Source organism: Synchiropus splendidus, chromosome 3 (assembly GCF_027744825.2).
Source record: "Synchiropus splendidus isolate RoL2022-P1 chromosome 3, RoL_Sspl_1.0, whole genome shotgun sequence".
Classification (NCBI taxonomy): Eukaryota; Metazoa; Chordata; class Actinopteri; order Syngnathiformes; family Callionymidae; genus Synchiropus; species Synchiropus splendidus.
In genome coordinates, this window is record NC_071336.1 from 28,294,807 (window position 1) to 28,319,434 (window position 24,628).

The window sequence follows — 24,628 nt, forward strand, 5'->3', positions numbered from 1 at the left end:
ATCTGTTGCAAGGAGTCAGGCATACAACATTGTACACGTTAACATTAAAATCTGGACACTTAATTTAAATATGTAGCAAGGTAAAACAGTAGGGATATCTATGACACTGTGATCCATAGTGGGGCTAGTCTGGAGAGCCCAATTCACTGCTCTGTACCTTTAGTGCTATGCGATGTAGGACGTCTAAATGCAAACCCAAAACTGCTCAATTGCAGCTTCCTTATTTAAAAGAAAACAAAGCCATGGCCATCATCATGAGCACTGAATTTGAATGCAGTCAACAAGATGTGTGGAAACATCAGAATGTTTTTAGTGTTTGAAAGGGAGCATCGCCGGGCAGGACTGTTCTTACAGCACCAGAAAGCTACTCTTAATTCACCCTTGACACTGTTGACATGAACTCTTCACACACTTCCTTTTTTGCTGTGTTAAAGCCAACTGAATGTTTGGCTGCCACTTGTTTTATGGACCTAAATACAGTATTTGGAGTCGGAAGCTCTAATTAGCTTTGGCATTCCTGCTGCTTCCCTGCAGGGAGAGAAAGTTGCTTCCGGACTAATTATCATCTCAAAATGCGCACTTCGGTGTTGGTGGAATAGGGGGTTGTTTGGTTGTCAATACACAGGTTAATTCTCAATGAGCGATCTCATTTCACGAGCCGTACTTGAAGAGAAACTTTGGTAATGGTTCCGCAGGAAGTCATTTACTCAAATAAATGAAAGGAAATTTCAGCACCTGTGAAATATTCCCTCCTTTGAAACATCGCACAGCAGTTACAGACCAGTGTAAGGTAAGTGAATTTGAAAAATAATTTCACGAGAATGAGTCTACTGCTTCCTCTGTAACCATTGATATAATGAAGCTACGATCTGGCGCTCCGGGGTTCTGAAGTCAGTCCATATGACGGTCATTCAAAAGTGATTACTGAGATGCTTCACTGCTGTGCAATGCAGTCTGATGCACTTCAGTCCTGCCTTGGTTGGTTCCTGCCGTCTTTGAACACGTTTACACTGATATGTGTCTAGATTATTACTGTTATTGCAATGGAATGAATTTCAATGTCAGCAGAACAGAAAGCTACACACAGATTGTGTGATTTTGTTGCTGGATTTAAAATATATTTGCATTAAAGGAGCGTAAAAAATACAAAGACAAGAAACGATACTATGAGAAAGTCCTTTTAAGTCTCTCATGAGACATGCCATCATTAGAATAGGTAAATCGAGGAATAAATATCAAATACTAACTTCTTAAATCATCTCATCCAACAGACAAACTAAAGTCAATTACTCAATCATTTTAGAAAAGTCAACATTTGGAGTGAACCGATAAAATTATGAATTTAACACTATTCAATTTCACCAGCAGATTATAACCAAAACAATATGAAATGACGTTGCACTACACATATAACTACTGTTGGCCAGCTGTTTCTGCTACGCACAACAACATCTTGTGGAAAGGGACAGAATAATCTATAATGTTGATTTTGTAGTTTAATAAACAAAAAGAAAACACAGTTTCATATAGGTATATTAAGATAACTGCTAACAGTAGTTTTAGACATTTTGGCATGAATATCCAATAACCTCATTTGGGCCTATAAAAATCATACAACAGACATGATTTTTTCCCCCCACATATATATATATATATATATATATATATATATATATATATATATATATATATATATATATATATATATATATACCCGGAAAAAAAAAAAAAATATATATATATATATGTGGGGGGAAAAATATAAAAAAATATATATATATATATATATATATATATATATATATATATATATATATATATATATATATATATATATATATATATATATATATGTTATTTGAAGAACATTCCGCAGTATGATTTTCTAGTGCATAGGTACATTTTATGAGTACGAGTACGAGTATTCAATCCCGGTATCGGACTGATACCCGATACCGATACTGATGCATCCCTAATAAAAACCCTTTCAGGTCTCTTTCACTCATGGCATGGCTTAAAACATCTGCAGGAGGGCACAAACATCCCTCTGAACACATCAACTCTAGTTATAGAAACGCCACACGAGAGGAACAAAAGCAAACTTGAGCCAGAAAAGTCTCACAGCCAGTTAAATCACCTGCTTTTCCACCAGGTTCCCTTTACTCATTTCTGCAGCAGTGCCTAACTTTCCTCCCTTTTCATTCCACCACATTTATTCTCTAACTCTTCATCAAAGCCAGGTCATTTAGCGGCTCCCCAATACGACGATGTGAAGGAACCAAAAGCCTGTGAAATGATTTCCGAACTCAATTCCATGATGATGTTTGGAGAGGGAACTTAGATGCGAGCCTGATTCATTGTGCCATCAGTGATATATACAGTTGTATTTCAGCTGTAGGTCACTGATCCACTAGATTATATTTTTGATGTAATGCTGCCTTTCCATTTAGGCTTAAGGCAGGACATGAAAACAAGCTCACCCGACAGATCGAACTATGAAACATGGAGCCAGCGACAGTGTGGCATATATATAAAATATCACAGATCAGGGCTGCTGATGAAACATTACAGACCAAAGCCTGCTCGCACAGATGTTACTGTTGATGGAACTGGAAACTGGAACATGTTTGTTATTTTGGATTTCTGAATTGATGTTGCGAGGAGAGATGTTTCCCTTACATTTCCGACGAAATACAGGGCAGAGCAATTTATGTGAAGAGGAAGAGGGTTGATTCAGAGTTCAAGTGATTTTGTTTGCTGTCTGCTCCACATGAAAATTACTCACAGTAGCTTTAACATTACGCAAAGTGTTGTTTGTGACCTTCTTCTTTGCGGAGACCACTAGTTCTGCTAGACTGGTATGACAGTGGAGAGGAACCAATGACCTTCAAGTCAGTGACAAAAACGTACAAATATTTTGAATATAATTGGGAAAATAAAACAACCTCTAAAAGAAATGAAAATGGCAGTAGCAAAACCTTTTTTTCAAGTTTTGTCTAGCATATAATTGATATTAACTGGTATTAACACAGTTGTTTTTCCCGCACTGACAACAGTACCTAACCGATGATCATCGACAAACATGGTTGGTCACAGGTCTCAGTACAACTGATGTGTCTCGAAAGTCAGGTCAACAAAAACATTGACACTAGTGCAAGTATGTGGCTATAATAGCAATTTGCCATGGTATCAATACTTCACGCACTGAGTAAGCAGCGCAGCAGCAGGCACGACTTCCAGCAGGTGAGCAAAGCTCGCGTTGGTCATTCAACCCACTGTATTAAACTGATGTAGGATGTTTTGTTGTTAGCTGTGGCAAGTATGTGTTGTCTGCTCTAGCTGCGTACTCAATGATTGTAGGTTGTTTTGTTATTGGTCAGTAGCCGCAGCGAGCAGCCTTTAGTACACTAACGTGACTCAAACATGCTTTCTTCCACTTAAGATGTGGACTTACACAGTGAGAAGTCGACCTGAAACTAAACCTACAGTAAGAAGTCCGAGCCAACTCCACCAGTGTTGTTAGAAAAACAATCTCATGAAGCTTTGAAAATAAACTCAGGCAGATCAAGGACCTATAACATTTGGGTAATTTGTTTTGCGTTTATTTGCACGAAGTGAAAATTGTGGGTCTTGTGTTTTAATGTTTTGTTTTCATCTTCTCATTTTTTCATTTTTTAAATGCAGTAACAAGTTTGTACGCCTTTTTAATGATTGTCTTTTTTTTTTACTCTCATGGTATTGAAAAATGGTATTTAATATCGTCATGGGATTAATATGGAGTTTTGCAATTTTAGTATTGCGACAACCCTACTCAACAGCATAGCTTCATTTGACTTAACTCGATTTAACAAATGCATTACATCAGGCCTCAGCTTGATATAGCAGACAGCAGGGTGAGACATGATTTTATCGTGGAATGCAGCACATTTTAGCATTAATATAGACGGCTCTGTTGTGCTTGTGCCATATACAGACGCTGCTTTGTCATTCTCAACCCACGCTGGGTTAATCTTGCAGACTGGATGCCTTCACAAATTGACAAAACCCCCATGATGGAGTTGGTGAAAATCTCTTATGCATGCTGAGACGGTTGATAGGATCAGAAAATGTGAAAAAGAATATTGGAATAAAGTCAAAATGTGGTGCTTGTGTGTGCCTCTTTATGAAGTGGTGTAAAATATCAAGAGTATCTTGTACCTGTATGTTATATGTTTGTGCTGCCACCTCTGTCCTGTGAGGGCGTACCGCCGTTTCCTCACATTGAATTTGGAAACTCCTCCAATCTGGTCAGGTACTCCGCACCTGGGCTTTTTCATCCACCTTAAGGAAAGAACACATAGAATAAGACATAAAAAATCCAACAATGAGTGAAATTTAGTTTAGTTTAGTTTAGTTTTAGTAACTTTTTTTGTTTGTCTTATTTTACAATGGATTAAACTGAAACAGAACATAATTACTGGAAATAGATGTGAGCAGGCAGAACTAAAGGATAAACCTACCATTCTCATGCCACTTTTCTACTGTTTATTGTCATAAATATGGAATAAACATTTCCTTTCATTAGTAGCACAGGTTCAGTCTTGCTGGAAGTGACATGTCTTTTCAGTTTTTCAAGCTTAACACAGTTGGGTAGTTTGGGGGCAGATGAGATCAAGGCAGAAAAAAGGCACTCGCCACAAAAATAATTAATTAAATTCTTACTATTGCAAGCATAATCATTAGTACTGTCATTCGCAGATCAGCTAGTTTGGATTCCCCATTGATTTAGGGAAGTAGCTGAACCTGCACAGTCAAACTGTCATATGTCATTTCATCGTATGTTATGTTTGTAGATAGAGTGCTGATTGCCAGATTTTCATATCAGACCAGTAGCAACGTTGTTTTCAGTGTCCCTGTGGTCAATTCACATAAATTCACATAGCAAAAAAAAAAAGAAAAGGAGACTCTACTGGGCAAAGATGTCCCTGCTATATGATACTGTCATCAGTGTCCAGCTGTCATCTATACTGAGAACTTTAGCGTTTTACATGCACTTTCTCATCTAGAAGTACTAGAGGAGTAAGTGCATGTACTCATCTAGTAACTTGATGGATATTCAGAAACATGCATTTAAAGAAAAACACAAACAAATGCAGGACGATATGATTCCAAAATGATTGGACATTCAGGTTCCTTCAGATTAGACACCAAGACAACCTCACCTTATCGTGTTATTGCTTCAGCAAAGAGCAGCAGAGGGACATGGAGAAAATAAATGTTAGTGTCGTCACATTTCATCGAGAAGTTGCGGTCAACATGGTCATATGTCACAGCTCAACAGTCAAACGGAGCTCACTGCTACCTGTAGCACACGTGGTATTTCAGTGGTGTATTGAGGACAAATGTCAGTGAACACTGGTTTGGTCTCTGGTAGGTAAGAACATACAGCTCTGTGGAGCGAAAGGTTAACGGTGCTACCACTTTTAAATGTCAATTGAGTATGTGGCTTTTGCTTAAGAAATAGAATTCCTGACGGCCGTATTCGGAGAAACAAGAGATACAACATTCTGGGAAGTGGTGTGCGTCGACTTTATAGACTGATCACCTCTTTTTTTTGTTGAGAGAAAGAGACTCCAGGCAGATTTCTCCCTGGTAACTAAAAAACAAAGGGAACTTTCCTTTCCTTTTGCTTTCCTCTTAAATATAATTCAAATATGAAGCAAACTGAACATGTTTATTCATAGGATTAGGATTAAATATTATATTACCCATTATTGTGATCTTGTCTGGGAAACTATTTGTATTGTGTTGCTATTAAAATATACAGCAGGGGTTAAGGTTAGTGTGTGAACAGCGTTCAGTACAAAAATACACAATGATAATTTAAGTGAGTTATAATAAAGAAAAAAATACAATAACAAAAAAAGCATTGAGAATATACAAAGGACTAACAGAAAATATCTGTTGTAACAGGGTTCAATCACACAAGAATACTGTTTCCAAGCATCATGACATCCACAGCTCAGTGAATTGATTTATATGGCAAATTAATGACAAGTCAAATGTATTGCTTTTTTTCAAAGTAAGATTTCGCAGTGAAGACTGTTTGATTTATAACTGCAATGACATAATGCATTCTTATATTGCAAAACTACTCGTTAAAATCGTGTCACCAGCACTTTCATCAATCTGTCAGATCACAATCATAATCGAACAATAGAGACACTCTTTGAGGAGTCTTTGACAATTTCTCAAAATAACTTGGTTTTCCTCACAACTAAATGTCATTGGTGTCTGCCTGCTTGTGCCTACTGTGTTCGAGGTTGACTGATCAAACGTGGAGCCGACAAACTCCCTGCTCTGTTCTTCTCTCTGTTCCACTGAGTATTAACACTGTGGCATTTGGCACTCTCTGATCTGACAATGGAGGTGTACTCTCCGCAAAAGGCCTCTTTGATCAAATTAAAATGCCCCACTTAATCCATGTCAGGGTTACTTTGTGTCTAGCAAAATAAGGATGTTCGCCTTCAGACTGCCAAGCAGGGATGAATGAGAGACTCATCAAGCACTTGTTTTATACTGCAAGACAACAACACCAGTTAATGAGTCGCGGTCTAATTTAAAGTAGTGTAACAGCATTGTTTGGTTTACAACTTTTCAAGAGTCAACAGTACGTTGTTCCGTGTCTAATAAACCAATTACACACAAACAACCTCAAGGACAATGATACACAAATAATTGAAAGTTTTCTTAAGAGCGACGTTATAGTCATTACAAAATCTCGTAAATAAAGGATTTACTTCAATACTGGTTCAATCTCATTGTAGTAAGCCAAAGGAAACCACAGTTCCTGCTTTGATAGGACAGCAGGATCATCATTTCAAATTCAGGTGATGCGACACATGAGGATGACGCTTACTCTATAGTGTTGCTGTCCAACATTCCTGTGATGTTGAGGCCATAGCGTCGCTGCATGGCAGCGATGGCAGACTGCATGACTCGAGACGAACGCAGCACCGACATTCTGGGGTCTGCAGGGGGGAGATAGCCGTACCTCTGGAGCCATGCCTGAGAAGAGGAAGAGAGGCTGATTATCAACGTGCACGATGGAAAACAAATGCTAAAACAAACATAAATACATTTGATGCTGGATAATTTGATCTGTGTTTTAATTACATGAAGTACAGCTCAGCATAAAGCCTCGAGGATGTCTTTATTCGAAGGCTGTCTCAACAGTTCTCCTGTACCAGAGTAAAAACAATTCCAATTCTCTTCACGTCTCCAGTCTCACTGCAACACAGAAAAGTCTATGCCTCTAGCCAACAAAAAAAAATCTGGCACGCATCCCAAGAATCGATTTAGCTGTTGGTATTTTTGCATTGGAATGAGGTTGATTGAATCCGAGACATACATTCTAATTTGTAAGCAAGCTTTAACCTAATACTTAAAGTGCCAAATGGCAAGCTGTGGCAGTCCATGTAGGTCATCTTTACCCCGAGGGTTTCAGGAAGACATGGGTTAGCTAGGCTCTCTGTGAATGCCAAGACGCCACAGAAATGGTTGTAAAAGACACCTTTTTGTTAAAACACAAAGAGTGTCCACTAAAGGTAAAATGCCATGCGAAACATAAAGACTCAGTTAGGGCACAAGTATAATCTGGAACATATCTTAAAAACCACTGGCTCTCTTTATGCCTTAAGAAATCTAACCATATGCTACAAGATTTAAAGCATGTTTTTTTTACCGATGGGTCATTGTGACACTACGAAATTCTGGACCATAAATACTTATACAAGTAGCACAGCCCTGTTTGATAAATCTACATTTGCATCACATCACAGTTGCCCTGGTGGTAGAGTAGTATGACACTACATCTGTTACTAAACCTAGTCAATATTTGCTCATGGTCAAGTGATTCTCACTTCCAACATGTGAAATGGTGACTATTTTAAAGGCTATTACGATCCAGAGTGAAGTCAGACGTCTGCCAGGCTTTCCATTGAAAAACATGTTTCAGATTCTGCCCCATTTCCTAGGGGGTTAGGCAACGAGTTGGCACTCCTTTTTGCTTGAGATGCTCTTTTATATCACCTCAAATGATCAAGGATTTCCTAACCACAGAAGGCGCTTTATATACGCGAACCATATAAAATATCCTGAACTCTCCTCACTAATGAACGTCACATGCGAGAGGAAACTTTTGACATTAACACTGAAATGTCAACAATAGCGATGCCCTGATAACACTTCTTTGCTGACCGATATTCGTAATTAATAATTACAACCATTTTAAATTGTGGGAGGGGTTTTCAGCACATTCCCTGAACAACCATGACACCACTGTCACAGATTTCACTTTGAACATTTCAAGTGTAGCCTGGGCCGTATATGGTAATATATCTAAGACGTATACAATGTCCTTCTTATTCACAGGGGTTACTTAGCGGGACCACACACGAAAGTGGAAGCACCATAATAAAACCAAACCATAATGGATAATAAAACTTAATGAGGGTTTTCTTGAATTACAAATGTTCACGTATCAAGTTCAAAGTTAGAAATCAACAGATCAAAGACGCGTCTGCAATCTCATCGGGGCAGACATCTTACTCACGTCACTTTTCATGGGCTGATTTCCTGTTAGGACACTTGCGAATGGCACGTGGAGGATGGTCTGCGAGTATCAAGGGGTATATTTGTCATGTGAGAAAGTCCAAGCGTTGGCATGAGAGTCGGTGACAACCCTCATTTGCGGGAGAGTAGACGGCCCCGTATAATCCCATGATGCACTGAATACACAGAATATAGCAAGGGAATACTGTAGTAGGTATCGGATGCTGTTATGAGTACTCAACGAGTACGAGTAGAGCGAAATAGGCCACTATAGGAGCGAGTACCAATACTGGTATCGGTGATCACAACATTCCGATCCCTAGTAGTCAACAGGTCAATGTTCAACAGTCCACTCAAGAGTGCACTCAGTCTAGTGACGCCTTAAAAGTGAGAGTCGTTAAATACTATCCCCCACAGTACTGTGAAAAAGCTAAAGTAAAACAGAGAACTACCAAACCAGGACCAGATGGTTTGATGTTGATGATGCCGTGAGGGTGACCTTGATGGTGACAGGGAACCACGAGGACTATTCAGACAGATGTATAAGTGAGCATAAGAGTCAGTAGTTAAAGAGGCACAGTTTATCCCCCACTAACACTAATCTAATACATCTTTCAGGGTTTCAATCAGTGAGGCAATCATGGCTCAGTCTTTGGGACCCGTCTGTACCATATGGGGATTGACTGGGCTTTCCAACAGCAGAGGTATTAAAGGATTTGGATATTAGACTCAACTGCCTTGGCCGCTTTATTTACTGATAATAAAACATTGTCATTAAGCACTGTATTGTCAGGGAACGAAGAAACACCAGCTCAGCTGTATCCTGAGTGCATGAAAACTGAACGACAGCAGCGTTCCCAATCTCAAAGAGCTGCAGTTGGGTTGTACATTTGCCTCAAACCTTTCTTTTTCATTCAGCTGAGCTGTGCTGTGAAAACTAAGTGCTATTCTTGTACACAGTGTTTTCAAGCTGCTTCAGTTATTTCAGAAGCCTGCTGTTCAGGATAGCATACAAACAGCAAAAGACATTCACAGAATGGGAAGAGACAACACAGGGGGGCAGCAAGTGAGGAGGATGAAATGAAACTCAAACCATTCCTGAACAATGGAAGCAAAGTCAAAAGCATCTGTTATGCAACATAAGAGAGCCAGGCATGTGTCACTGTAGGTGTCATGTCAAATCATACCAGTAAGGCATGACTTAAACAGCTCAAAATCAACATCAAAAGCATGTTTGAATTTGAAATACCCCGTGTATTTCAACAATACTTCAGCAGATTATTTGCAGCCCTTTGTTATGGTGCAGATCTGCCCCTTTATTCAGTGACTGATTATTTTGACGTAGAGTAGAAGCTCCCATCCCAAAAAGGACAGGATTGTTTCTGCAGCCAAAATACAAGGAGCGACTTGGCATTGGCAAAATAAAGCTGAAATACATCTCACGACAAAAAGCAAACACTGACGCATCTAATAAAGAGGACTGAATATCATACAGCACTTAGGAACATCTTCACGTCAGTCTGTATTACATCTGCAGTGTCGGGAGGAAAAAGTCAATGAAAACCTACTTGAACAGATTCACACTCAGCAGCATTAACTTATGTCCTAGTTTTGTCAGTAATACACATGTCAAAATGTCACGCGTCATGAGTCATACAACTTCGTTCTGTCAAGAACGCCTGAGGTTTCTCCTCACAACACTTGATGTCATTCTTAATCTCTCACTCACCTTCATTCTCTCTTTAACCGGAGCAGCAGATTTCTGAACACTTGCAACTACAGTATAACTCCAGCCGTAAATAACTATGTTGGGACCGTTATGTGATGCTTACAAAGGTGTTGAGCCGCACTTCTATACTGTACATGATGGCCATCACAGAGCATGATCTTTTATTATCAAAACCATAATCATTACCCTCTTTGGTTTAGGGGTGTACCAAACCGTCGATAGTAGGATGTATCGCGAGATTTGTATGACCCTACGCTATCGATCCATGGGCACCAAGAATCCATACTGAAACGATAAACAAACGTCCATTCTAAAAGCATTCTCTCAAAAAGCCAGCTGCAATTCTTCAAGATGCCATGTGATGGTGCGGCTTCACGTGAAAGAGAGTGAACACAGTGGCGGTGTATCTTTTAGTAGGGGAGAAAATGGTGATTAGCGAATAGACGGCACCACAAAGGTCTTTCCTGTGGTGAATACACAAACCCTTTAACATGACCAATCTGTTAACCACTTGTTAAGTCGGAGCTATTGCACCATAGCTATTACACCATATCGAACTGTGCTTTGGATGTTTTAGAACTCCTTTTTGATAGTCTCTCAGTCGCTGTGTGACTGCAGACAAACGTTGACACACAAACCGAGGACCTGGTACCCTACTTTAGTTTAATATACCAGCGGTGTTGCCCCCTGGAGTTTTCCCACACATCGTGAGTGTCTCCGATCAGCAGGTGGGGGCTGCCATGTTCCAGAGTTTGATGACAGTGAAGACAAAAGCAGAGGGCATTGTACATCCTTCAGTTTAAGGTCTACCTTAAAAGGCGAAGTCCTGCTCGACTGACAGTAAGGGGGCAATAACTTTACGAGTCATATTTTGCAATATGTTGACAAAAAAAAAAACTCCCCTGGGGTGAAATACCCTTTTGCTGCTAAAGCGCTGCGGAGAACCCTGACCAGCAGTGTAGGTTTCTAAAGTCCCACCACTACTAGAAGAAATATTACTATGTCCTCCACTCTAATTCATGATCGGCTGATTTCTTTCTGGAAACGGATCCTATTACCTCCTCAAACGTGCGAAAGCCAGTGACCGAGAGAAGACTGAGTGACAAGCAAGCCCGTCAGGTTACGTCTAACCAAAGTCCCCAGCTGCAGCGATCAGAGAGGAGTTGAAACACAGAGGCAGAGGATCGTAATATGAAAGTCACGCAAAGACAAAATCAATTTCATTCACCACTCTCCACCCTGTAAACCACATGACATTTGAAGCTAGTCAAGCTAAAGCTACAGCTAGTGGGAGAGCACAGCCAATCGGTGATCCACTGCTGCGGCGAGAAGAGCAAATCTAGAATGAGGAAAGTATTGGATGACGACCAGCCTCTGCAGAACTGGAGAGAATTTTCAAACACATTTGTAGCCTGTTGTCTTAGTTTTTGCAGTCTTCTTTTATTTACTGCCACACTTGCATTGTTTACAAAAGCTTCAAAAATGCATCGCAAATGTCTTCCATTAGATACAAAAAGTAACTTCATCAAGAAGAGTCGCACTGTGTGTAGCGCTGTGGGACAAGCTGTATTATGTGACCGACATTTAGACTCCTGTAACTTCAAGATAACAGTTTTTAAACCTAACCTAAAACCCACCGTATTACCGTGTGGGAACAAGAAGATTGGTGTAATTTGCTGTACAACTGCAATAAAAACTGACTGTACACGACATTAAGCTATCATTATTTTGAACACTACACTTAAGAAGATGATTGATCATTTTAATATAGGTTGAGTTACTCCGCACAAAAATACAGCCAACAGATAGATAAATAAATAAACGGCACAGCAGTGCTGAAGATTGCTAGTGTGATTTGTCCAACTGTAAATCCCAATAACTCGGCTGACTTAAAATACTACATGTGTGGGAGTTTTTATGTTCACTCATCTACCTGAGTGGACCAAATACCCCACATCTCTCAGTGCAGTCTCACTTCACCGGAGGCTTGTAATTGCTATGCCGCCAAGAGACTCAAGAGATCCTTTGTTTTTGTACTTAGATTAAGAGAACATTTCATTGCCTGAGGTGTTCATAAATATACTGTCAAGATCCACCCTCCATTTGTACTTCTCAATAATGTTTGATGTAATTGTAGCTCATTAGATCACCTTAAATAAATGTAGATCTTCACGAAATGAAGCAATTGAAAAGCAGAGGTTGAACACCACCAAACCGCTCATTTCCGCCCATAATTATATTTTCGTCCCAGTGTTATTGCCCTACATTTGTTTTATCCACACAATTCGACACCCATTTTGGCAGTTGTGATCGGGAGCAGCACCAAAATGTGATCATAGGTTCCTTGTCTCAGTAACTGAATTTTTTTTTTTCCTCGTGAAAATTGTCTGTTATTCTGCTAGAAAACTTACCATTGCACAGAAAATCGCTTTGTTTGATACATACCTTTTAAAGCAGATGAAATATTTTATATTTTAGAGAAGACCCTTAATAGCCATCGAGAGACCTTGATCTGGAGAATGTGGAGAATATTCCGAGGCAGAAAAAAGACTTTCTGTTTATGGCATTGTATATAGTCTATGGACTCCTACTATCAAGCTGTGCTTGAAATTCTGATAACAGAAGTTCTTCTTCAGCTATCTGTGACTTCTACTTCCTGGCTTAAACTGTACACAGAGAGTTAAGTTCAAGACTCACAAATCAAATTGCCCACTTAAGTATTCTGTTTACACTAAGTGTGAAATGATGAGCAGAATTGGACTGTAATTATATGAGAGGAAAAGGTCAGCGTTGGTGTACAAGTTCTTCGAAATTATCCCTATGCATTTTAATGAAGACCAGAAGTTAAGATGTCTTGGAGCACTCAGTCTATTTTGGCACAGCTCACTGTTGGGTCCGCCTGTTTTACAACCTGCATTGTAATTAAGCATCTTCTTTTAAAATAGGCTTTAGAGGAGAGAAGATGCTTGAAATGTTCAGCTGAGTCAGGTCTGGGGTCTCTCTCATTGTCCCTTTGTTTTTATCTCTTTTTCTTGACTCTCCCTCGCGGTTACGCTCTTCTCTTTTTCATCGATTCCCTTTTTCTGCTCATGATCTATGGTTCCCAGAGTTCTGCCGATGTCAGGATTCCAGAGAGCTGCAGACTCCTGCTCGACAGCCTCCTTATTCAACCAGACAGATATTCCTCTGCGTCCTCACTTTGCAAATGGATAATGAGAGAGCTTGTGCGCAGAGATGGTGCTGCTCATTGAAGCTGGAATTTGGACTCCATATTGGTGTAATGATAATGAGATGGTAAGGTTGGTGCTGCATTTCAAAAGGCTCATTTTGCTACAAACAATAATGGAGCGGGCTGAGAAAGCAAGCATCACCAAAGACATTTTAATATTGACTAAATCATTGCGGCATTGCAGGGGAATATGAGATGTTTGGCACATTTAGTTAGGATGCAACGCCATCAGGTAGCAGTATGGTAATTCAATTATTTGAAAATGAAATGTATCGCCTCCTGAACAAACACGCCACAGCAGCTCATTTCCAAAACACATTTGGGTGGCTGACGAGAAAAAAAAAGATTTTATATGTAGATGAACAAACAAACAATACAAAACAGATCAGGTCTTGGGGTACATGGAACTTGACATCCATCAGGTTGCATCTTAGAAGTAGAGGAATGATATTGCCAAATCTATTTCACCATATATTGTGGCTGTGTATTGACAATAATGCAACAAAAATATAATAAGTTGTTAAACTAGTTGTAGTGCCGCTTCAAGTACAGTCCAACATGCGAGGACATAACACCTCAATTATGAATGAGGCGTATCCCAGGAAGTCCTGTTGGCATGGCAACATGCTGACAGTGTGTACGTCTAAGACACTTGGGACAGATGAGCTGATAGCAGCCGAGTCCCTCAAGTTACAGCACGTGACTGTGTCCAGTCATTGTGGCGACATGATAGACTTTATTTTGGCACTTCAATTACACTTCAATTGTTAATTAAGAGAGGGAAAACTGTGTTTGCACACACTTGTTGGGATTAATAATTTAATTAAAGCCAGCCAAGAATGAACACTTATACCGGTGAGTGTTTATCATTTGTTGCTGAGCAAGATTTAAGAGCAGAGATAAGTGTGTCACCTGAACAACCCGACAATCCCTCTCTAAGCTTAAACATTATGATGAACAGCAGCAGACTATTTAGCCAAAGCCCGGCATGTGTCTGGTGCCTGCTGTGATGGAGGGTTTCACATCCGTCATATATTTACATAGGAGATCAGCCGTTTTGCTTTCCAAAGTCGCTGCACAAGAAGCTACACGCTGAAAGCAGGAGACAAAACATAATACATAAAACATAATATTGTGTCGTATTATGGCCGATCACAGAGGATATGTGGTGAGCAGGAGATGAACTTGGAAAAATAAATTCATTGTGACACAGAGAACAACAGCTAAAAACAAGTAATGACAAGTAACCACTGCAGTTGTCCTAAAGCATGGCAGACAGATGACAGATATGCAAAGCAGAAGAACAGAATTAATTTCTTGCAGGGATCAGATTTAGCAGTAGATAGACCGAATTAAATATATATGATAAGTTAAGTCAATAAAAACTTGCATCCTGATTCAATATTGATATCGGACATCGATCCCATCGATCAACCAAAAAAAGAGTATCGGATTTTATCGGACCCCATCTAAAATTTCCAATATATGCGCTCCGAAAAGCAGTCCATTTTCCGCTCCAGCACTTCTAGACATGATCCACAAAATATCAGTGGCAATATCGACAAGCTATGAAACCTCATACTCCTGCCTGGGTATAGCCATAGCCGAGGAGTAGCCAGAAGAACACCTCTGATCCAGCATGTGGAGCGTGTGACGTCATTACGACAACATAGGGTGTGCGCTACGCAAGAAGAAGTGATGAATATATTATCGCAAACTCGGACAAAACATGAATGCAACACTTGTGGTGGTACGCAACCTGAAAAGGTTAATGCGACCAGCCTCATCGCACATTTGGGGAAAATCATAAACAACAGCATGGGGATTTTTGCCCAAGAAACAACAAACCTGAGAGATGATGCTGCATGACTGGAAGACTGACAAAAACAGTTTCAAGAGACAATGTTGTGTTGTGGAGAGTGCTGGAGCCTACCCCAGCGGCCATTGGCGAGAGGCAGGAATACACCCTGGACAGGTCCATCACAGGGAACACACACCATTCACACACACACACCTAGGGGCATTTTTGAATAGAGTGTCCAATTAACCTAGAGAGCATGTCTTTGGACTGTGGGAGGAAACCTGAGAACCCAAAGAAGAGATTCATGACATCATCTGTACAGCCTTATAAAGGCACTCTAATGTCTTATGGATGTATTAATATTGCATAATAGATGAGACCTTTATAACAACTGTACCTGAAAATTAAAAACCATACATAATAGTTGATATGGTCTAAAAGTAAATTACAGAGCATTTTAATACTTAATAGCTTGACAGCTGTGGTTTATGAAAAGGACTGTTGCTCAGTTTGCAATCCACTTTACAAAGACAACAAGCGGACTCGCCTTCAAGGAGCAGACGCGCATCCTCTGAGGCAGCATGTCTGAAATCTCAAGTATCGAGGGGTTTCCTTCCACAGACTTCTTTTGACACAAATTTGTATCAGTCTACTGACAATACAATGCCTGCATCACTTGCAGATGCTAGTGTGAAAATCACTTTGGCACAGTTGCTAAATGAATAAAATTACCCCCCTGCCAAGATGGAAATTAGAACGCAACCTTGAGCAGTGAATTATTACACAACAGGATACAGTGCAATGTGGAGACAACGGGTGAATAAAAAATGATCAGTGACGGGGAAGAAAATCATTTATTGAGCCCATTGCAATGGATATTTTAACCCTTGAAAATGTGCGTCCCGCAATGACAGTTATATAACAACAATACCCCGGTTCGCCACGTTCAACTGTTTTTTTCCCCACATATAAAGTTTCAAAAAGATAAATTAATTTGAAATGCACATACTCGGATGCCAAAAGGTGATGACAAACAAAAACATTGCATCAATAATTGCATTCACTTTTGTCACACCAAGAAAATATTTAATAGTTTCAAGAAGACAGTTCAACGCAGGGGCTCTCGTGGGAGCACAATCCCAGGCCAGTGGGAGAACTACCATCTCAGATCACCCTGAATTATTCATCAGAAAGAAGAAAACATTTGCAAGCGTGCCAATGTTTCCAGGGCAACAGCAGTCTTCCTGCCCACACAATTATCCGTAAAACGAAATACAGAACCGAATAATATTGATCACCGTGCTCAGATTATAAACCATTAAATGGCCAAACATCACAATTTAACAAGGAACACTTGAGTAACCCACAACAGACACAAATCTTCTTTATGCATGCCATGTCTGCCACCTCTGTGGCGCCGGTGGGACAAAATGTCACAAAAATGCCACACAGAAATGTCACGGTTTGATGATACATACTGATCAGACCATCGCAGTTTAGGTAAATATTCTTTGGACTTTCTAAATAACTTCGACGACAGGCTGAGGGAGAAGCTTAGGAGGAGATTTCTAAAATATGACGTGTGTGACTAACTGTTTTCAACTGCAATTAGCTTCCTGGCAGCCATGAGACCGCCCAGGAAGACTGCTTTTCACATGTTTTGGATGTGATTTCTGACTCAGCACATACCGTTACAAAACTAACTGCTCTTAAAATTGTGGCTAGCACTTTAGTGCAGACCAGTCACATGACATGATTATTGCCTTACAGGTGTGTCGCGGCAATAATGTGATGCATCAGCCTAAACACAGTGATATATGACACTGGAGTTTGCATTTCAGCGGCTAAAACTGTAAATCTCCCTCCGATATGCAGCCGTCCTCCTGCGGTCCGTCTCTTCATATGTCCAATGGGACTGCGCAACTTGAGTTCTGTGAGCAAGAGATTTCAGTCAAAAGTACTCATGTTCAGTCATGTCCACCTCCATGATGCTATATGTTTGTTTCTGTTTCCACTTTGTTTACATATGTTTGATCACGAAGATTACATCTTTAAAAAGAGACCATTTTTCTGAAGGCGTAGCAGCTCTCATTTTAGCCCTGGTGGTGCCTCATGCTTGTTTACGTGTAGCAGAAACCCTGACAGAAAAATTGTAGCAAATTATCGACATACTTAATCTTTGACGGTACAATAGTGGCGTATTAATGTGTACCCAAAATGTGTTCAATTGTTCTTAAATTCTTATACAATATGAGCTACTTATCAACACTTGAGTTCAAACAGACATTATTTGGGTAATGAAGTATTTCCCCTCCATTCATCAGGGGCCTCACAACGTGACGACAATCGCCACTAATCCCCCATTTATCTCAGGGATTAAACAAGTCAAAGGGGAGCCTGAGTAAGAGATGTGATAGAGAGAAAAGATGAACAAGGCGGTTAGAGAGAGGAATGTAATAACAGCGGGCAGAAACACAGTGTGTTTATGTGGATGAATCATTTGGGTCAGAGCAGGTGCTGCGTACATCTCAAAGACTGGGTGAACAAACAGACACCCTGGTGGCAAAGAAATCTGCTCAAATGACGTCAGGAGGTCTGTGTGCATGTGCATCGTACAGTGCCGAGTACTTTCATACATGCAACTATATCAAAATATAGAGACTAGAACATGTTGTGAGCAGTTATGACATGTTGCATGGGCCTCGTTGTTACCTTTGGGCTTGTAAAAGTAAACACAAAGAAAAGATGGCGACAAGGCCTCTGGATACTTTCAGGAGAAGGATGCTTCATTCTCTGTTGAGCCTTTGCTGAGTCCACTATTCTCAGACTTTCATTTTCAGGTTATTATAGTATTCCTAAAATGCTCACACACAAGCCAGGAAATCATTATCCATAAAAATGTAAATATAGTCAAGTTATATCAAGTTATCTATCACAGTATATATATATGGATAGCTGCTCAGTGTGGCATATTTGACCTCACAAAATACCTTCTTAAAATAAGATGGTTTTATTTTTTGTTATTTATGCTTTGTGACTGTTTACCGATGACTTACAAGATGACCAAGATGAAGCGTTTATTTCACCTTTAAAAAATCAGGATTTTAGTTTTGGCAATGCTGCAGAAGCTTCCATCAGAAGCGAGCCATGTAATATTTAGCTCTCTGGTCAAGCTAGCAGCATTGACTCAACAGGGATAAAAGAACCACGATTTTTAATAACTTAAATAGATAGTAGAGAATTGTTGCGATACTGTTATCATCACCAATATAAAGTCTTTTTTTTTGGAGGAAGCATTTGAAGGAACCATCGTTCAAACAACCCCTTCCAATATGTGTTCATACGGACTTTAGCTGGAGGAAAGAGGTGAGGGATGGCATCACCACAGCTTTACAGGACCAACTAATGTATAATAGTTGGAGCAGTGTCTTCAATTTTAGAATCTTCCTAGATTCTTTTAAGAGTGATTTTCTGTATAATACTGGTTAATTTCTTTGCGTTTGTGGATGTTCACATTGTCCTAGGATGCCAGTCAGGTTGCCAGCCCTGTCGTCGTTTTGCCAGGACCAATTTTTTTAATAATTACCAAAATTCTAATTTTGCATTTTCATTAAATGAAGATAATATGGAGAAAGCTTTGAATCTACATTCATCTAACCACGGACCAACAAGGCTATAGACTAGCTAATATCTGAGTGTCTGCAGTGGCCTGTGTGAGTGTTGAAGCAATGCTACCGACCATGCCGTCGCAACTTCACTCTACACTCCACTGAATTAAAATCACAGCAATGAATGATAAATAACACACGAAATAAATTGCACAAGTTTAGTTTAGGTCAAAACAACTTGAAACGCTGAACTAACTAACTTTAAATGGTGCTAATCATGGATCAGATGACTATCCATGACTGAAAACTCTTATCACTATTGAATAAATCCAACACTCTCTGACACTACTAATGTCAGTATTGAGATTTTAAAATGTGTGTAAAACAGCTGCAGTATTTGAGTAATAATGGTGGCGGTAATGGTGGATTACATTCACGGCAGCGCGGTGAACATGGACAGAGCAGGCTCCACTACTATTCAGGTTGTATTTTGTCCGACACCTCCTCTGTCAACCAGATTCCAGCTACACAGTAAAGCATCCAAAGTCACTAAGCAGAGAAGCAGCGTCACTCTCTGTCATACCGTAAGAGAGAAAATCACAGGATTAATATTCCGCTTCAGAATCTGAGTCAAATTCTCTCAGTCGTAACTACATCAGGCTTCATATTTGCAGCTGAGCTTGTTGAACTCCAGCAATGCAGCCCATTGCAATTTTGCAACTCTGGATGACAATAATTTTGAACTTCATGACCACTAAGTACAAGTCTTAGTTCATGGTTTGAAAGAGCGTGAAACAATGAAATGTTTCAAGACAGAGAAGTGCTTCAACTTTTCCCCCAATGGTAAAAAACCTTTTTGTTATTTTCTTATCCTGTGACGTATTGTTCATCTAAAACTGAACATCTCTGGAACATTTTCAAATCTGAGGCAGGTTGACAAGCTATTTTAAAACCTGTCTGTAGCGGCAGATCATTACCTTGGTCTGGCTGTGGGTTTTAGGGAAGCGAAGCCCACACATGAAATATTTTCAGCTCGTCGATACACTGTTTTGTAACCGGAGCAAAATATTCCCTTCACTGTCAGGAATCACAACAGGCAGAGAATTCCTGTGTGGACCTGATAATTGCGTCTGACAGTCAGCGGAGGCAGGTTTGATGAACGCAATCATCCATCTGAGTTCTGATGCGTTAACAGACCGCGGTGTTACTAATCATTTTGTCATCTTTGTGCAGCCGCACATTATCTGACGATGCAGATTCGTCTCATCCCCGGAGAGCGTGGTGACATGATTCAAACATGGCCAGCGATTCAAAGGCTGCAGAAGTGAACCTGATGCATCGCTCCTTGTGAATATGAAGGAGGCTGATGACACATTTACACTATGTTGTTTTTCTAGTGGAGGACAGAAGAGAAAGTCGAACACCCAGAGAGCCATGAATGAAGACGATAATAACATGCTAAAGCACATTGGACATGGACAGGATCAAAATGTCGCATCCATTATCTGTTCAGTCATGGGTGAAGAAAATGATGAAAATAACAAGAATGACTTCCTCTTGTTCGTATTTATCTCATCGAGCCACGGAGAGAAACAATTTGCAAAGGCTACCACGTAATCTGCTTAACTTTGACCGTGAATCAGTTCCTGTGTTTATTCTGGAGCATTCCAGTGACAGTTTTGGTCAGCGGAGTGTCAACATCATTAGAGGCAAAGAATAATTTCCCAGCAAACAGTTTCACTGACAGAGATGGAGCCAACTTTTGTGGGGCGAAATACACTTTTTAAGAAATGGCAAATGCATCATCATGCAATGAGGTGTAAATACACAGTACTTCACTTCAGTTAGCATGTTTTTAAACAGCACAATGATAGGTTACAGTACTGCAGACCATGTCAATCCACCCATGCCATTTCCCTTTGACCGGACTGAAACCAGAGTAGTTCCTTGCATTCATGCCTGTATGTACCTTCTAATGCTACTTCCTTTAGTATTTTTATATTCATATGCAACTATGTAGATAGCAGCATAAATAAAGATGACAAGATAAGACAATAAGCGAAAAATTTCCCTTCATTTTGTCCAACAGAATGGTGCTAAACAAAACAACATTTGTCGACTGCAAGACTGATGTGTAATTCAACTAGAAGGCCACTAAAACAGGAGAGATCAGCCAAAGAGACCATATCACATGACTTTTAAAAAACACACCAGACAACAAGTTCAATCACAGCAAAAGTTCCCCAATGAACAATATTCGCATCGAGTACCGTGGCCATGACATAAGCAGGTAGTTAGGTCGGTCAGAGGCATTACATAGTTTTTAAAGCACTAACAATTAAAGAGAAGAGGGTTTTTTTTTTCGTGATTAAAAAGCTGTGTTTTGAAAGTCAAACCAGAACAAATACGATGCCCGTACTAACTAGACTACAAAGGTACTGGGACAGCATATACCTCCACCAAGCCTCACATTTTCACCCAAACTGTGACATTGATATCATTCCCCAACATAGATTTTACATATACACGTGTGCTTATATGGACAGCAGGTGGCAGTAGCATTCAGTAGCAGCATCAGCACGCACTCTGCCCTCAGTGATGGATGAGTGAGAAACCCTTCAGACGTCGGTGAGCAAATTTCAACAACGTAGGATCAGGATTTCTGGCTTGTTTGTCGGCATCTTTAAGATGTTTGTAAATCCAAACCAACCAACAGAACACCACCAAAATCAAACCACTTCAACGGTGTCCCATTTCCAACCAACCCTGGGAGTTACAATGTAACATGCCAGTCCGATTTGGCTTCATTCTGTGTTATTCAAATACATACCCTCTGCCACTCACAGACAATTAACTACTTGACTGAAATTAAAGGAAAGAAATAGAATATTGAAATGGGTATGACAGAAAATAACTGAAAAATGGTGTCCTGGTGACAAACCTGTTGCAAGGCACCCCTAAAACTGCACACCAATTGTGATGAGTAAGAACTTACAAAGGAGAAGAAGGCTCTTTCTGGATCATCCTTTGATAAGCGATATAACATGCAGAGCAGGTGCAGACAGAGTCATTACAGTCGGCCGTTACGATCAATACAGTGACCAGACTTTCCAGGGACACAGGAAATGTTTACTTCGCCGCTGCATAAAGGGGACATCAGTCCCCCAGCAGCAATGTATAATCCTGTCAGACGGATTTAAATTCTCATCACAACTTTGAATCATATTGAAAAGATATGGCCCCATATTTTTAGTTGTTGTTATCACGCTATTCTTGTTGTAACATCACGGAGGAAAAGGGTATGTCTGGCCGCTTTCCAGACATAAAACTAGCTCTCAAGGTTAATCATTCTGTTAAATCAACTGAACTCGAGGGTCTCATTTTTAAGCATGTGACATTTGTTTTTATGACGAATCTCCATTGACATGGGCTGTCGCTCATTTCCATGATTATTAAATCACATCATACTCTTGTAAAACAAAACACAAATGTGGTTACTACCGCCCACACAAACAGCAAGCTTTATTTTGACCAGCATTAGACACAGACTTGTGTCTAGAAGCATATTTGGCTGTCAGGAAGGCAATATTAATGCACAATTGACTACTTACCGTTGTTTGACAATTATGAACAATAACGTATATATAAGAAAATAAACAAGATTAGTAGTTCTTTAGACATGAGATGATTTGATGACTGAATACTAACACACCTACAGGGATGATGCAGACTGGGGTTGCTGTGGTGGAAGTGTCTTGCTCTTTTCTTCACGAGGACCTTTAAAGTGACAAACCTGTTGCATACGATACTAAATCTGACAGCTGCCTCCTCACAGTGATGAGAGCCGAGCGTGTAAATCATGTGGGAACTGAGATATTGCTGACAGTCCATAAGTGTACTGACACGTTTATTATCTCTTTGACTCAACACAGGCAGAATTTCACCAACAGTTGACCAGATGCAACCACGCCTGGAGACGCTGGTTACAAGCAGGATAAGGTCACCTGTTTTGGGGTTTCACTGGCGCGTGAAGCCTGGAGGTTTTGGATAATCCATTCATGGCAGAGAAAGGTTCTCATTCAGCTTTCATTCAGCATCATGAAGTCTCCTGTTGTCGTTGGAACAAACCTTCAAGCACGTGCTGTTTATTTATGACCCATGACTAAATGTCATCTCCTCGCTTCATAAACTCAACACACCAAGTTAGTCGGGAGTGTTTAGAACTTCAGTTTAGACAAAACTGATCCAGTCGTCAAACATTGTGAGAGACATTTTGAAGTGGTAAAGTGTGTTTTTTTTTTCAGCGCGGAAGCTTCCACGGCAGTGTGCTGCAGCTGGATGTATAACAAAGAGCCTGTTGTTAGCGAGACACAGTGAACAATGTTCATGTGAAACCGGGCTCATGTTTAGAGACGCGTCAACAAAGGCATGTTCTCACCTCCACGCTGAACGGCTGCTCCTCTCCGTTCACGGCGCATAAAATCCACAGCAGCAACTGCAAGAAGAAGGTCCCCATCCAGCAGCATCTTCTGCTGCCGAGAGCCAGCGAGACCATAGCGGAGCCGTCTATCACTGTCCCAGGTGGATGCACACACACAAAAAAGCAGAGCAACAATGGGGAGAGAAATCCTAAACGTTCCGGAGCAGCATCGCCGCTGTCTTTCCCGTGGAGCTCGGAGCGGAGCGGAGGGGGACTGGGAGACGGAGCGGCGGCCGCCCTCGCTGCGCCTGGAGGAAGTCGCGTTTCCCCGGGGAAAGAGTGGTTGTTAAGCGCTACGTCCAGCCTCTTGGTCCCGCTGTCCCCGGGTCAGTCCTCCGTCAGCGCTGCTCCTAGCGAAAGCGTTCAGCTCGTCTACAGCTCCGCGCGGCATAGCTGCTCGTTTTCAACTGGGTTTCCCATCGAGTGCGCCTGCGCAGAGGTGCCCCCCCTCCCGGCATCGACAACATGAAGGAGCGACTCGGATTAACCTTGTTTTTTTAGTTATTTGCCTGCGCGAGTGAGCAGCGGGTGACTAAGTCTTGCGTTTGGGAAAAGTCAACAAAAAAAAAATCCATATTTCCTTGTATTCCATTGTTATTCAAAGCACTGCCCCAGGGACATTTGTGGCCCCCGATCAAAATGTATTTGGCCCTTGGTGTCAACTGTAGACTGTCGAATACAGTTTATTAAATAGTCTGGAATACAGGATGTCATTTCTTTCGTGCAGTTTTAGTATTGCAAGTCATCAAGTCCTGGCTCTTGATGGAAACCTGCATATGAGCATGATAAAGTCACTGTCTGGCAAGTCGAGAGTAAGGCGTGAGGCGTATATCAATACTTGGTGACAAGATACGGTTTGAGCATTTTTCAGATTGCGTGGATAAATACTAAATTTGTTCATGTTGAATTATTACCGATCAAGAGCCCACAGCAGACGTGTCCTCCTTCGGCCCCTTGACATAGACAACAAGACCATGTAAGCATCAGCTGCCCAGTACCATGAGGGGATTAGACAAGCCCCTGTGGGACAGTGGAAGACAGAGACATGAAGAAGATAGTCTAATCTAGAGACAGATCTGAGCTCTGCGCCGCTGTAGCGCTACAGCAAATGGTTAGTGTTCGTGAAATGAATGGAATGGATCAGACTTTGACGTACCTCCTACTTGGACGTGTGCAATTGGTGCAAGTT

At 40.6% G+C, this 24,628-nt stretch overlaps 1 protein-coding gene across 2 annotated transcripts in view; it reads right to left on the reverse strand.

Annotated features, from left to right (window-relative positions):
• The window catches only part of LOC128755342 (matrix metalloproteinase-16-like), a 63,343-nt gene extending 39,493 nt beyond the window's left edge, over positions 1-23,850 (reverse strand). The window contains exons 1-4 of one of the 2 annotated variants that reach the window (XM_053858668.1): positions 23,398-23,850; positions 6,899-7,047; positions 5,202-5,216; positions 4,198-4,320 (exon numbers count right to left, since the gene is read on the reverse strand). In XM_053858668.1, coding sequence (XP_053714643.1) covers positions 4,198-4,320; positions 5,202-5,216; positions 6,899-7,047; positions 23,398-23,514 — 404 coding nt within the window. In that variant the 5' untranslated portion in view covers positions 23,515-23,850. The remainder of the gene's footprint in view (positions 1-4,197; positions 4,321-5,201; positions 5,217-6,898; positions 7,048-23,397) is intronic. The other variant, XM_053858669.1, reaches the window with a different exon arrangement.
• Between the last annotated feature and the right edge of the window lie 778 nt (positions 23,851-24,628).